This window comes from Dermacentor andersoni, chromosome 3 (genome assembly GCF_023375885.2).
Source record: "Dermacentor andersoni chromosome 3, qqDerAnde1_hic_scaffold, whole genome shotgun sequence".
Taxonomy (NCBI): Eukaryota; Metazoa; Arthropoda; class Arachnida; order Ixodida; family Ixodidae; genus Dermacentor; species Dermacentor andersoni.
Genome location: NC_092816.1, coordinates 232,993,660 through 233,008,564, shown reverse-complemented (window position 1 = coordinate 233,008,564; position 14,905 = coordinate 232,993,660). Strand labels below are relative to the sequence as shown.

The following is a 14,905-nucleotide window of genomic DNA, read 5'->3' as shown; positions in this document are numbered from 1 at the left end:
AGGGCCAAAGCCGCTACAGCCCCAGTTGAAGTCGGGAGCAGGGCAACATCAGCGGTTGCGGGGTCAACCTCGGCAGCGTCTTCATTTGGCCGCTACTTCTGCTGCCATCTCCACGTCCGTAAATCGAAGCATTTTCAAACACTGTCAATAACAAAGTGCGGTACTGATACGGTGGCATGACTCGCCATTCTGAATAGCTACCCGGGTGCGCTAGTTTTCGGGCACCAAGGGACAAGTAGACGCGATCGGATGATACGCGACTCAGGGCCTCTGGGTAAGCGCTGAAAACTTCTTCCTTTTTTATTTTTACACACAAGTGTTAAATGCTGTTCAAATTCAGCGAAAATATATCGTGTTCCTAGGCAAGTTCAAGACCACATGCATGCGTGAAATTCAGGAAACAAGGGGTTAGGACCACAGATAATTGACACTATATCGTGCAACCTATGATGATTAGCAAAACGCGCAAAAGGGTGAACAAATCAGCAGATCGCATGGCATGTAGGGCCCTCTGGGCCGTACTTTTCGGCGACAAGGTAGCCTAGCCGCCCGCGGGATTATCTTACCGAGCTATATCGAATGCTCGATTGCGGTAGTCGGAAGTGCAGATCCCCCCCCCCCCTGTTTTTTTTTTCTTGTTTTTTTTACGATGGCATATCTGAATTTGACATTCTCCAGCGCACTACATCTGCAGGCTTGGAGTGAAGCCTCACACCGGCGAAAGATGCCAAGAGCGAGTAAGGCTATACTAATCCGGCAACAACCAAATTACGAAGGCCCGCTAAGCTTGAACAAGGAGACTCCCTCACTAGAACAGAAATTGGCATCATCATCACCATCATCATCATCAGCCTGGTTACGCCCACTGCATGGCAAGGGCCTCTCCCATACTTTTCCAACCACCCCGGTTATGTACTAATTGTGGCCATGTCGTCCCTGCAAACTTCTTAACCTCATCCGCCCAGCTAACTTTCTGCCGCCCCCTGCTACGCTTCCCTTCCCTTCAAATCCAGTCCGTAACCCTTAATGCCCATCGGTTATCTTCCCTCCTCCCATGTCCTGCCCATGCCCATTTCTTTTTCTTGATTTCAACTAAGATGTCATTAACTCACGTTTGATACTTCACCCAATCTGCTCTTTTCTTATCCCTTAACGTTACACCCATCATTCTTCCTTCCACAGCTCATTGCGTCGTCCTCAATTTAAGTAGAACCCTTTTCGTAAGCCTCCAGGTTTCTGCCCCGTACGTGAGTACTGGTAAGACACAGCTGTTATACACTCTTCTCTTGAGGGATAATGGCAACCTGCTGTTCATGATCTGAGAATTCCTGCCAAACGCACCCCAGCCCATTCTTATTCTTCTGAATATTTCAGTCTCATCATCCGGATCCGCGGTCACTACCTGCCCTAAGTAGACGTATTCCCTTACCACTACCAGTGCCTCGATACCTATCGTAAACTGCTGTTCTATTCGGAGACTGTTAAACATTACTTTAGTTTTCCGAATATTGGCCTCACTGGTGCAGTATTCGGCCACAACCTCCCTCATGATATCTAAATTAACCCACGGCCCCCTCAGTCCCCAGCAGATGCGGAGCACCTGACGAAGGTGGCGTTCAGACTTGTAACGCAGCAGAGGGTGCTAAGAATCTCTGTATCCGGACAGGCCGCCAATCCAGACAGACCGACCCTGTCAACCTTTAACAGCCGAACGCTGTCCAGCAAGGCTAGCTTAGCAGGACTCTTTGAGGAACTATCAGACAGAAAGATAGCAGGAAGATAAACACAGGAAACAGACAGGAAAGCAGGAAGATAACTATAAAGAAAGGGGTCAGACAAGTAGACACAATCTCTCCAAATCTATTCACTGCGTACTTGGAAGAAGTATTCAAGCTATTAAACTGGGAAGGTTTAGGAGTAAGGATCGACGGCGAATACCTCAGCAACCTTCTGTTTGCCGATGACATTGTTCTATTCAGCAACACTGCAAACGAGTTACAACAAATGATTGAGCACCTTTACAGAGAGAGTGTAAGAGTGGGGTTCAAGATTATTATGCAGAAGAGAAAGATAATGACGAATAGCCGAGCAAAGGAACAAGAGTTCAGGATCGCCAGTCAGCCTCTAGAGTCTGTGAAGGAGTATGTTTACCTAGGTCAATTAATCACAAGGAACCCTGACCATGAGAAGGAAATTCATAGAAGAATAAAAATGGGTTGGATCGCATACGGAAGACATTGTGAGCTCCTGACTGGAAGCTTACCGTTATCATTGAAAAGGAAGGTATACAATCAGTACATTTTACCGGTACTGACATATGGGGCAGAGACTTGGAGACTGACAAAGAAGCTTGAGAACAAGTTAAGGACCACACAAAGAGCGATGGAACGAAGAATGCTAGGCATAACTTTAAGAGGCAGAAGGAGAGCTATTTGGATGAGAGAGCAAACGGGTACAGACGATATTCTAATTGATATTAAGAGAAAAAAAAGTACTGGGCAGGTCTTGTAATGCGCAGATTAGATAACCGTTCGACCATTAGGGTGACAGAATGGGTACCAAGAGGACGGAAGCGCTGTAGAGGTCGGCAGAAGACTAGGTGATGCGACGAAATTAGGAAATTTGCGGGTGCTAGTTTGAATAGGTTGGTGCAGGACAGGGGTAATTGGAGATCGAGGCATTCGTCCTGCCATGGACATAAAAGATGATGATGATGATGATGATGCAATAACAAAGTGGCGTCTGCCAAGGCGTCTATGAATGAGCCCAGTGAGCACGCGATGTCACGCGTCTTTGTGGAAACAAATCGCCAGTCCCCGCGAGGCGCGGCAGGCGCAGAGCGCGGCACTGAGGAGGAGTCAGTGCGGCAAATGTAATGCTTCGTTGACGTTGTCAAAAGCCAAGCCACCGTGCCCGTGCGCCGCTACGTTCAAATGGCACCCTCGGCACGATCGATGTGTGCAGCTTGTGGAATCGCACGCGCATCTTGATATCTCCGGAGCGGCCACGCGGTTATCACAAACACGTGCTTGCTCGCGGAGGGTAGCGGGGAGAGGGCGCGTTCGCCGCTCCCGCTGCTCTTCGCGCTTGGCCGCGACGCCACAACCAAGCCACCCCGTTCCCTCCTTTCCCTTTCTTTGAACCGGGGAGACATTAAAGGGCCCCTGAAACGGTTCGGACAAATTTTGTAGGCGCGTAGGATACAGCTTAAGTAGAACATTCGCACCATCATTTAAGTGAAGCGCTACGTATGAATGGAGCTACAAGCGATTGCAAGTTACCCTCCTCCCTAGCCATGCTTTTCCTCCTCAACTTGTTCGCCTAGCGATCGGGGCTAAGCTTCGCCCTCACTGGTTCTGCGTCAGGATGCGACGTCACATCGTCCACTTCCGGTTGTTTTGGAGCCCGCCCCCGCCCGCGCGAAACGTCTCCGCTAGCGGCTTGGCCGTCAACCCCAAGCGAGAGCTATCGAAGCAGCGTGCGTTGCGAGCATTCTGTCGTAGCGCCGAACGTGTCTGGTATTCCGGTAATCACACGCTAGCAGAACGTTTCGACAGAACGGTGGAGGCATAAACTCAAGGTGATGAAGGAACTTAAGCGTAGACGTACGCGAGCTGCCTGATCGGTTTCCACGGTCCAGCCACCCGTTGGCGCAGAGCTTAACCAGCCAAAGAAAGAGCTAATATTGCTCTAACCAAGTGTAAAATATTTTAAACATTTACAAAAACAACGTGTTAACGATTACATTCCTGCGAAAAATTTACGCCAGTAGCAAAGAAGAATACATTTTGCAACTGCTACTGTGTGTGGTTGAGTGAGTAAGTGGTCCTGATCCCTTTTGACTCAGGGCAGGCGTTTCCACGCCACAGGAGATGTTCAGAGTTGAGCTCTATGCCACCAGGTGGCTGCACCGTGCAGACCATTCACATTTGCGCTTCTGTTCGTCCCCTGAAACGACACGCAAGGGGACACGGCCAGGCCCTGTCCCCTTGCGCTTACCCTAATACCGGACTCGCGAAACGCTATTGTAATCTTCCTGTGTAAAGTGACGGCCGCAATCGCGCAAATCCTGGCGCCCATCGGATAGCGGCAGCCCAATGCGCTGCAGCCAGTCCGCTCGTCTACTGGCTTGCAGAGGGACACGATGTCGCAGCTTGACATAATGCCAGTCGCTACGTTTGCAGTCCACAACGCAACAAAGTCGAATCATAGCGCTCGCGAAAAGACAGACCGACACTGACGGGGCAGCTCTCGTCAAAGACGGAGCACGTTGTAACACAAGCAGACGACACTTGCTGTGTGCCGGAAGTGCTTAAGCGTACTGAAAAATTGTTCTTGTGCATTCTCTGTATGTTACTTTCTCTTTATAAAAACAAATTAACTAACATTCCGACTATTACAAACATCATTTGTTTACCATAAATTTGGAAAAATTATCGATCACGCGCCCTGGTCAGCCAATCGGATAGCTCGTCCCACTGAGGTCTGATGGGTGATTTCCGTCATATGGGTACGGGCGGCTTAAAATTCCGCCGAGCAGTGTGCTGCGATCGTCAGCGATGTGTATTTTTAAAACCTTATAATAAGTTACACGCTTTACGCGGAGCACTTAGATTTGTCAATTAATGATCAGAAGGACCTACTCTAACGACTCAGTACGTTTATAGAAAATCGTCAAAATCGTTTCAGGGTCCCTTTAAGTTTAAGGGGCTTTAGGGAGACTCCCTCTCCGCCGCTCGGGGAGAAGCGCTATACCCCCGATGCATCTTTGTCTTTCGGCTGAGAAGCTTGCGACTGGCCGCATCTCAATTCAGCCGCTGAGACCGCCGCACGCCGTCCCCCTGCTGCGCTCGGCCTTCGTAAGCGACTGACCGCCACAGGGCCCGAGCGCGGATCCACTCTTGGTGAGCTGATCAGCCTCTTTTGTGGTTCCAACATTGTGCGGTTTATTTCGCCTCAGACGTGCGGAACGCTCCGCCGCTGTGGTTTTGTATTTGTGGTTGCTGCTGCTGCTTGTTGGTATTGTACTTGTTGGTATTGTATAAACACCTTAAGTCTGAGACAAACCCTGTCCCCCTGGCCTGAACCCGCCGTGGTCGCAACTCACTGCGAACCGCGGGTTAGGAGTCACAGCTTTGACTGTTAGGGCTCCTGCGAAAGTGCTAGCGAGCGACTGCCGCTCCGCCGGCGCTGTGCGATCTAGAGAAGGGTCAGGTTCGCACGCGCGAACTTGAGTAATACCCCTATAAGCTATTGGGGGCGAGCTCCACCGCTCGAAAAGCTGGCGTCACCGTCGGCGTGACGTGGCATGAGGGATCACGTGGACACAGCGGCCGCGTCGGCTGCTTAGGAAGCGCCGAAGCGAGCTGAAAACGAAAGTCGCACCTGCGCCGCGGCTCTGATTAAAGGGACCATGAAACGATTTTGACGATTTTGTACAAGCATGCTGAATCGTTAGAGTAGGTCCTTCTGATCATTAATTGACTCATCTAAATGCTCTCCGTAAATCGTGTAATTTATTATAAGGTTTTAAAAATGTACATCGCTGCCGATAGCAGCACACTGCTCGGCGGAATTTTCAGCCGCCCCTACCCATATGACGTAAATCACCCAATTGACGTCATTAGGGCGAGCTATCCGATTCGTTCCCCAGGGCGCGTCATCGATAATTTCTCCACCTTTATGCTGAATAAATTATATTCGTAATAGTTGCAATGTTAGTTAATTTGTTTCTATAAAAAGAAAGTAACAGAAAGAGAATACACATGAACAATTTCTCACTACACTTAAGCACTTCCGGCACACAGCAGGCGTCATCTGCTTGTTTTACAAACTGCTTCATTTTGACGAGAGCTCCGCGGTCAGAGTTGGTCTCGGTCTTTTCGCGACCACTATGATTCGACTTTGTTGCGTTGTGGACTGCAAACGTAGCGACTGGCAATATGTCAAGCTGCGACGTCGTGTCCCTCTGCAAGGCAGCAGACGAGCCGACTGGCTGCAGCGCATCGCACTGCCGCTATCCGATCGGTGCCACGATTTGTGCGTTTGCGGACGTCACTTTACGCCGGAAGATTACTAACGTAATAGCGTTTCAAGAGTCCGGTATTAGGGTAAACGCAAGCGCAAGGGGACAGGGCCTGGCTGGTTTACCGTGTTGTTTCACGGGATGAGCAGAAACGCAAATGTGAATGGTCTGCACGGTGCAGCCACCTGGTGGCACAGAGCTCAACCACACACAGTAGCACTAACAAAATTTATTGTTATTTGCTGCTGGTGTAAATTTTTCGCAGGAATGTAAGCGTTAACACATTGTCTTTGTAAATGTTTAAAATGTTTCACACTTGGTTAGATCAATATTAGCGCTTTGCTTGGCTTTGCTTGGCCAACAGGCGGCTGGACCGCCCAGACCGATCACGCCGCTCACGTAGTACGTCTACGCTAAAGTTCGTTCATCAGCTTGAATTTATGAGTTTATGCCTCCAGCCATTCGTCGAAACGCCGCGCTCGCCTATGGTTACCGCTATACCAAACACGTTCGGCGCTGCGACAGAATGCTCGCAGCACGCTGCTTCGATAGCTCTCGCTTCGGGTCGACTGCCAAGCAGCTGGCGGAGTGTTTGAAGAGGCTTCGCGTGCTCGCTCCTAGAGAATCGGAAGTCGACGACACGACCTGCCATCATGATGCAGGGCCAGTGAAGGCGGAGCTTAGCCCCGATCACTCGGAGAACGAGTTGAGGAGAAAATGCATGACTATGGAGGACGGTAACTTGTAATGATCTGTAGCTCTCTTAATATGAGACGTTTCACACAAATTGTGGTGCGACTTATTATCTTTAGCTGTACCCTACGCGTCTACAAAATTTGTCCGAATCGTTTCAGGGGCCCCTTAACTGGTGAGGCTTTGCAGACTTGGGTGTCTGCTTGAGAACATGTGAAAGCACTATAATAGGTGTTGGCTGCCTTTGGAGGCGTGCAGCATGGTAGGCTACTGCGCTCGGTGCCGCAGTGCCAGACGTACGCAACGGAGCCCGATGTCAGCCTTATTCACACGTAGCCGCAGGTCAAGGAGCTGCGTGAAGCTTGGCTCGCGAAACTTAGAACCGGCAGGCAGCCATCGGCTACAACTCGGGTATGCAGCAAGCACAGACGCGAGGAAGATTTCTGCTACGGCGCCGGGACTGCGCGATGTTCGGTGAGTAGTGTAGGAGTTGAGGAAGGACGTCGGGATGAAAAACCTCATTACATGCCCTGCCCATGTCCATTTCTATTTCTTGATTTCAACTAAGATGCCATCAATTCGCGTTTGTCCCCTCACCCAATCTGCTCTCTTCTTATCCCTCAACGTTACACTCATCATTCTTCTTTCCATAGCTCGTTACGTCGTCCTCAATTTAAGCAGAACCCTTTTCGTAAGCTTCCAGGTTTTTGCCCTGTAGGTGAGTACTGGTAAGACACAGCTGTTATACACTTTTCTCTTGAGTGATAATAGCAACCTGCTGTTCATGACCTGAGAATGCCTGCCAAACGCACCCCAGCCCATTCTTATTCTTCTTATTATTTCAGTCTCTTGATCCGGATCCGCAGTCACTACCTGCCCTAAGTAGATGTATTCCCTTACCACTTCCAGCGCCTCACTACCTATCGTAAACTGCTGTTCTCTTCCCGCGACTGTTAAACATTACTTTAGTTTTCTGCAGATTAATTTTTAGATCCACCCTACTGCTTTGCCTCTCCAGGTGCATGCATTGCAATTGGTCCCCTGCGTTACTACGCAAGGCAATATCATCAGCGAATCGCAAGTTACTAAGGTATTCTCCATTAACTCTTATCCCCAATTCTTCCCAATCCAGGTCTCTGAATCCCTCCTGTGAACACGCTGTGAATAGTATTCGAGAGATCGTATCTCCCTGCCTGACGCCTTTCTTTATTGTGATTTTGTAGCTTCCTTTATGGAGGACTACAGTGGCTGTGGAGCCGCTATAGATATCTTTCAGTATCTTTATATACTACTCGTCGACACCCTGATTCCGTAATGCCTGCATGACTGCTGAGGCTTCGACTGAATCAAACGCTTTCTCGTAATCAATGAAAGCTAGATGTAAGGTTTGGTTATATTCCGCACATTTCTCTGTCAACTGATTGAGAGTGTGAATATAGTCTATTGTTGAGTAGCCTTTACGAAATTCTGCCCAGTCCTTTGGTTGACAGAAGTTTAAAGTGTTCCTGATTCTATTTGGGATTACCTTAGTAAATACTCTGTAGGCAAGGGACAGTAAGCCGATCGGTCTATAATTTTTTAAGTCTTTGGCGTCCCCTTTTTTATGGATTAAGATTATAGTGGCGTTCTTCCAAGATTCCGGTACGCTCGAGGTCCTGAGGCATTGCGTGTACAGGGTGGCCACTTTTTCTAGGACAATCTTCCCACCATCCTTCAACAAATCTGCTGTTACCTGATCCTCCCCAGCTGCCTTCCCCCTTTGCATAGCTCCCAAGGCTTTCTTTACTTCTTCCGACGTTACTTGTGGGATGTCAAATTCCTCTACACTATTCCCTCTTCCATTATCATTGTGGATGCTACTGCTATTGTATAAATCTCTATAGAACCCCTCAGCCACTTGAACTATTTTATCCATATTAGTAATGATATTGCTGGCTTTGTCTCTTAACGCATACATCCGATTCTTGCCTATTCCTAGTTTCTTCACTGCTTTTAGGCTTCCTCCGTTCCTGAGAGCATGTTCAATTCTATCCATATTATACTTCCTTATGTCAGCTGTCTTACGCTTGTTGATTAACTTGGAAAGTTCTGCCAGTTCTATTCTAGCTGTAGAGTTACAGGCTTTCATACATTGGCATTTCTTAATCAGATCTTTCGTCTCCTGCGATAGTTTACTGGTATCCTGCCTAACCGAGTTACCACCGACTTCCATTGCACACTTCTTAATGATGTCCACAAGATTGTCGTTCATTGCTTCAACACTAAGGTCCTCTTCCTGAGTTAAAGCCGAATATCTGTTCTGTAGCTTGATCCGAAGTTCCTCGATTTTCCCTCTTACTGCCATATCATTGATCGCCTTCTGATGTACCAGTTTCTTCCGCTCCATCCTCAAGTCTAGGATAATTCGAGACCTTACCATCCTATGGTCACTGCAGCGCACCTTGCCGAGCACGTCCACATCTTGTATGATGCCAGGGTTAGTGCAGAGTATGAAGTCTTTTAATTCTAGTCTCGCCATTTGGGCTCCACCACATCCACTTCCGGCCATCCCGCTTGCGGAAGAGGTTATTCATTATCCACAAATTATTCCGTTCTGCAAACTCTACTAATAACTCTCCCCTGCTATTTCTAGAACCTATGCCATATTCCCCCACTGACTTGTCTTCAGCCTGCTTCTTGCCTACCCTGGCATTGAAGTCACTTATTAGTATATTGTACATTGTTTTGACTTTACCCATTACTGATTCCACGTCTTCATAGAAGCTTTCGACTTGCTGGTCATCATGACTGGATGTAGGTACGACCTACGACCTGTACGACCTTCAATTTGTACCTCTTATTAAGTTTCACAAGACCTGCCACCCTCTCGTTAATGCTATAGAATTCCTGTACACTACCAGCTATATCCTTATTAATCAGGAATCCGACTCCTAGTTCTCATCTCTCCGCTAAGCCCCAGTAGCACAGGACGTCCCCGTTTTTTAGCATTGTAAATGCTTTATTTGTCCTCCTAACCTCACTGAGCCCTATTATATCCCATTTAATGCCCGCTAGCTCCTCCAGTAGCACTGCTAGACTCGCCTCACTAGATCACGTTCTAGCGTTAAACGTTGTCAGGTTCCGATTCCAGAGACTGGAATGACCTGCCTGCCGAAGTTGCCACTATCATCGACCCACTTGCATTCAAGCGACTCATCGAAAATATCCCTTTGTAATTTGTAGTACCTATCTTTGTCACTAACTCCCCACTCCCTCATGTAATGTCTCAACAGAGACCTTTGAGGAAATGAATAAATAAATAAACATTGAAGGCCTGTCCGGATCCAGAGAATGTTAGCACCCTCTGCCGAGTCACAGGTCTTACCGCCGCCGTGGTCAATTGCTTCACAGCTGCTGGGGACTGAGGGCCGGGCTTTGATTGCTGTATTCATATAGGAGGTTGTGACCAAGTACTGCACCAGGTGGCCAATCCTGCTCTGGTGAGGGAGTGCGTTAGCGGTTCTGGTTACCGGGATCAGGTAGCACTCCAGGCCTGTTTCGGAAATTTTATCAACACGTGGATTTTTTTTAATCCGGTGGAAAATTGCGCGGCACTGATAGTGGAACCATGGTCCTTTTGCACGCGAGGCTCTACCTCTATGCCATTGCTGCTGACCTATTATGCCTTATTATGCTGCATCAAATGCCTGTAAAGCCGGAGGAGTTTGACCCTATGCCAGTCGTCATTGATCACGCTTGTTGTCAAGCAATAAGCTCAAAATTAGGGGTGGTGCTGAAAAAAAAATTGCACCACGCTGTTTGCAAATGCGTGCCCCTTGCTTTTGAGAGACTTGCTTTTTTGCAAAATTTAGACGTTCAGTGGCTAAGTGTGCTTTACAGGCAAAATTTCGCTTGCAACATAAGATGGTTTAATATTCTTAGATTATATAGAATCAAACGCTAAGAACTGTGGTTTCTCCCGCACAGTAAGCAATATATTCGATTTGATTCGAATATTTGTATCCAACAGAATCTCCGAGCATTTTCGAATACCTATTTCTTGAATTGAATACGAATAATAAAAATATAATATTCGAACTTTTCGAATATTTGCACACCTCTAGTTTAAAGGCTTTGGGTTCTCGTTTACCGCAAAAGAATGACAAGTAAAAATTTCATGCCTGTACCCTTTTAATAAGAGTTTGTTATAACCAATAATTCTATATAATGATGTTTTGCTATGTGATGTCAGTACTCTTTAAGAAGAGTTTTTTATAACCAACAATTCGGTATATTGGTGTTCCCTGTAATAAGGTTTCACAGGCATACACAGGAGGCAAGCGGAGACATAAACGAACCAAGGGGCGGACTTGATGCTCAACGCCGCCAAAGTAGACGAGCCGATGCAGTTCCTGGGGGTCGTCCAGGCGTCCCGAAGCAGACAAGCACTGCCAGGCCTCTCGCGTGAGGCCCCCCTCAGCGCCCTCTCCAGACACGATCGCCGGATGCACTAGCCCCGAAAGATGCGTGCGGACCGTCTGCAGGTGCCGACAGTGCGCCAGCCCTGTGTGCATGCCAGGAACGATGTGCTCAATGGCGGCACGACAGGCAACGTGGCAGTGTGCACAACAAGACAACAATTGCATCTGCTCTTTGGGAATGCAGTCACCTGTGATAGCTGAGAGGTTCAAAATCGTATCAAGTTGTGAGTAAGTATAGGATTGGGCATTAACTGTATGAACTCAGTTGTACAAGCATTACACAGAAGAGGGTCTAGCAAGTGCAGAGTGAGAATACAAATGTGTATTTTTAATATTTCACAATCATGACACTTTATTATAATCTTCCTAGATCCATTGATGATTTCCTGAGGCTCATGTCATATTGCATGAGCGCATGGAACAGTGATTTGCACACGTGTTTTGCACTGAAATAAGACCAATTACTCTCTGTTCTGCCTCAATGCTTTTTCTAAGAGCACTGGTCTGCTGAAAGTAAGGTCATGCCTTGAAAACAAATCAGAGCTGTTACATCAAAAATCGAGCCCAACACACACAGTGCACTATGCCCCTCTGTTGTCAAGGTCCCACTTAGTGCCATATAATTGCCTGTAGGCTCAACCTACAGGTGATTATATTTTCTGCTTTTTTTACTCATAACAAGTTGGAAGCAATGGTTATTGTTTAATCTGGGATGTTGGTGCTAGTTTTAAACCAACCTTCTTCATATTTGCAGTCAATCAAATATTCACACAAAAGCTACAGCTACTAAAGTAAAGATGGTCACTACAGGCAAATTTCCCTTCAACCCTTTGAGGGTCGAGTTTTTTCGCCTTATGGGTAGATTTTTTTTAATTTCAGATTCCAATTCTTCGTAGGGACTTCCACAAAAATTTACCGTAAATTTTCTAGGGTGACCATAAAGTGAGAAACAAATATTTTGCATTGGTATATATGCACTCTTCATTCATGACTAACAACAATAAGAAGGAAATCAACTCATAAGAATAAGAAATTTGATGTCTAATATGAATACAGTGCAAGAGAGCAGCAGGCAGCGTGTCTCAACCAGAGCAGCTCAGGCAATCTTGAGCTCGCGCCTCTTGGACAACTGGCGATGTGGCTACAGCGCCGGGCATTCCTCTTCACTACAATCGCCCCCCATAGGAAAAGGAGCCATCCTGGCGACTCATGGTGAACATAGAATCATGGGGTCGTAATACGGCTTCAGGCGTTGTACGTGGACGGTTTCTCAACCACGACAGCGTTGGTCCGTAGGTGGCATGACAGGCTCGACAATATAGTTCACAGGCGATGTCTGCGCTACAACACGGTAGGGTCCTTGACAATTGGAGAGAGCTTGGATGAGAGTCCACCAGGAACGGCAGGCACCCAAAGCCACACAAGGGAGTCCGGACAAAAGTGACAATGCGGATGATCATTGTCACGTCAAGATTTTTGTTGCCATTGGTCGACGGCTGTAAAGGAACGGGCGAGCTCACAGCATTCCTCTGCGCGGCGGGCAGCTTCAGAGATGGGCGTACATTGGGATGAGTCGGGTCTGTACGAAAGAATGGCGTCGAGGGTAGTCGAAGGTTCGCGGCCATACAAGAGGAAGAATGGGAAGAAGTTTGTAGTCGCCTGTGGTGCAGTGTTGTAGGCGAACGTGATGAATGGCAAAATGAGGTCTCAATCAGTGTGATCAGAGGCGACGTATTTTTTTTTTAATAATACTGCAGGCCAATACTTTGGCCCAAGCAGGAGGGGCATATCACAAACAAGAAAACACAGAAAAGCGTATACAATGCAACATGAAATGAACATAATGCACTAAAAGAAGCACAAATGATAACGTCAACATCGCTAACTTGCACAAAAATGAACTTGCAATGCAGCCATGAAATCTTTAGACTGAAATACACTAATGGGAAGTTAATTCCCATCGTTCACCGTTCGGGGGAAAAAACTGTAGTTGTAAGCGTTTGTTTTCGCGAAGATCGGTGCAAGCAAATACTCATGACTGTGTCGTGTTCTCCTCGTAGAAGGCCGACATATGGAAGCTGGTAGCGTCATATTATTTTTTCCGGAAAGAGTGTTATGTAGTAGTACAAGACGATTAATTTTTCTGCGTATTTCGAGTCTCTGTATTCTATTTTGTAACATTATTGAGGACGGCGAATCCTTCCTGGCATATTTCCCGTAAATAAATCTCACTGCTTTTCTCTGTACTCGCTCAAGTTCTTTTGTGTCTTTCATGGTATGCGAGTCCCAGAGTTCGGAAGCATATTCTAACTTTGATCTCACTATTGCATTGTAGGCTAACATTTTAGTCCTTACAGGCGCGTTTTTAAGCTTTCTTTTTATGAACCACAATTTTTTTAGCGCAGCTGAGCAAACATCCGAGATATGAGTTGACCATGTAAGCTTATTGTTGAGGGTAACGCCAAGGTATTTGTATTTGTCGACTTCGAGGACAGTTCTATTTCCAAGTTGGTACGGAAAAATGCTAGCAGATTTTTTTCTTGTTGCGCGTAAAAGTACAGTTCTTTCCGCATTGAGCTCCATTCCCCAATTGGAACACCAGTCAGTGATTTCTGCAAGGCATCTTTGAAGCACAAAATGATCATCATAGGACACAATTTCCTTGGAGATAACACAATCATCCGCGTATAACCGTATGGACACATTACCAGGAATAACATCAATCAAGTCATTAACATAGATTAAAAATAACAATGGTCCTAGTACACTGCCCTGAGGGACTCCTGAGGTGACCTGACGTGCACTGGAAGTACAATTCCTAATACCAACAAACTGTTCTCTGTTTTTGAGATCAGCACATATCCACTGTATGATACCAAATGGGAGTCCAATTTTATCTAATTTATGTAATAGCTTTGCATGGGGAACTTTATCAAAAGCTTTGCTGAAGTCCAGAAAGAGCACATCTATTTGTCCAGATAAATCAAGTATGCGGGATAGCTCATGTACGGTTGTTACGAGTTGAGTTACAGTGGAGAGTCCTTTCCTGAAACCATGCTGAAAAGGTGATAATATGCTATGATCTTTCAAAAACACTTGTATAAAACTAGCGACAATATGTTCCAATAGTTTACAACACGAGCTAGTAATAGATATAGGACGGTAATTTGAAACAGATTGGCGGTCTCCTTTCTTGTGTACCGGCACAACACGTGCTTTACTCCATACTGATGGTATTGCACCTAATTTTAAGGATAACTGAAAAAAGATTAGAAATGAATTCAGATAATTGCTCTGAATATCGCCTCAAGAAAGCATTAGGAATGTTATCGGGCCCAGCTGACTTCTTAATATTTATATTTAGAAGCAATGCCAGGACACCTTCGCGACTGATTAAAATATTATCTGCCGATGGGCTACTTGTACTGGAAAGTTCACACTGATCACGTTCTGTAAACACACTTTGAAAATATACATTGAAGTATTCAGCAATGCAGTGCGCATCCTCTATTTCAATTCCGTTGACGTTAATGCTTTGTATCTGTTGTTTTCTCTGGATTAGATGCAGCCAGAACTTTTTAGGATCGCTAGAAATAAATTCTTCAAGATTCAAGCTGTAGAACTCATCTCTAGCCGAAATTACCTTTCGTAGTAAGTCTTGTTTCAGCTGCGTAATCTGCGGGGTTGTAGCTTTGTTCCTCTTTCTCAGCCTTTTTATTTTACGCTT

General features: G+C 46.5%; 1 protein-coding gene across 3 annotated transcripts in view; it reads right to left on the bottom strand.

Annotated features, from left to right (window-relative positions):
* The window catches only part of LOC126536038 (small G protein signaling modulator 1-like), a 258,900-nt gene that overhangs the window by 125,162 nt on the left and 118,833 nt on the right, over positions 1-14,905 (bottom strand). For all 3 annotated transcript variants that reach the window (XM_050182933.3, XM_050182941.3, XM_055072625.2), the window contains one exon: positions 11,056-11,261. In XM_050182933.3, the coding sequence (XP_050038890.2) occupies positions 11,056-11,261 (206 nt within the window). The remainder of the gene's footprint in view (positions 1-11,055; positions 11,262-14,905) is intronic.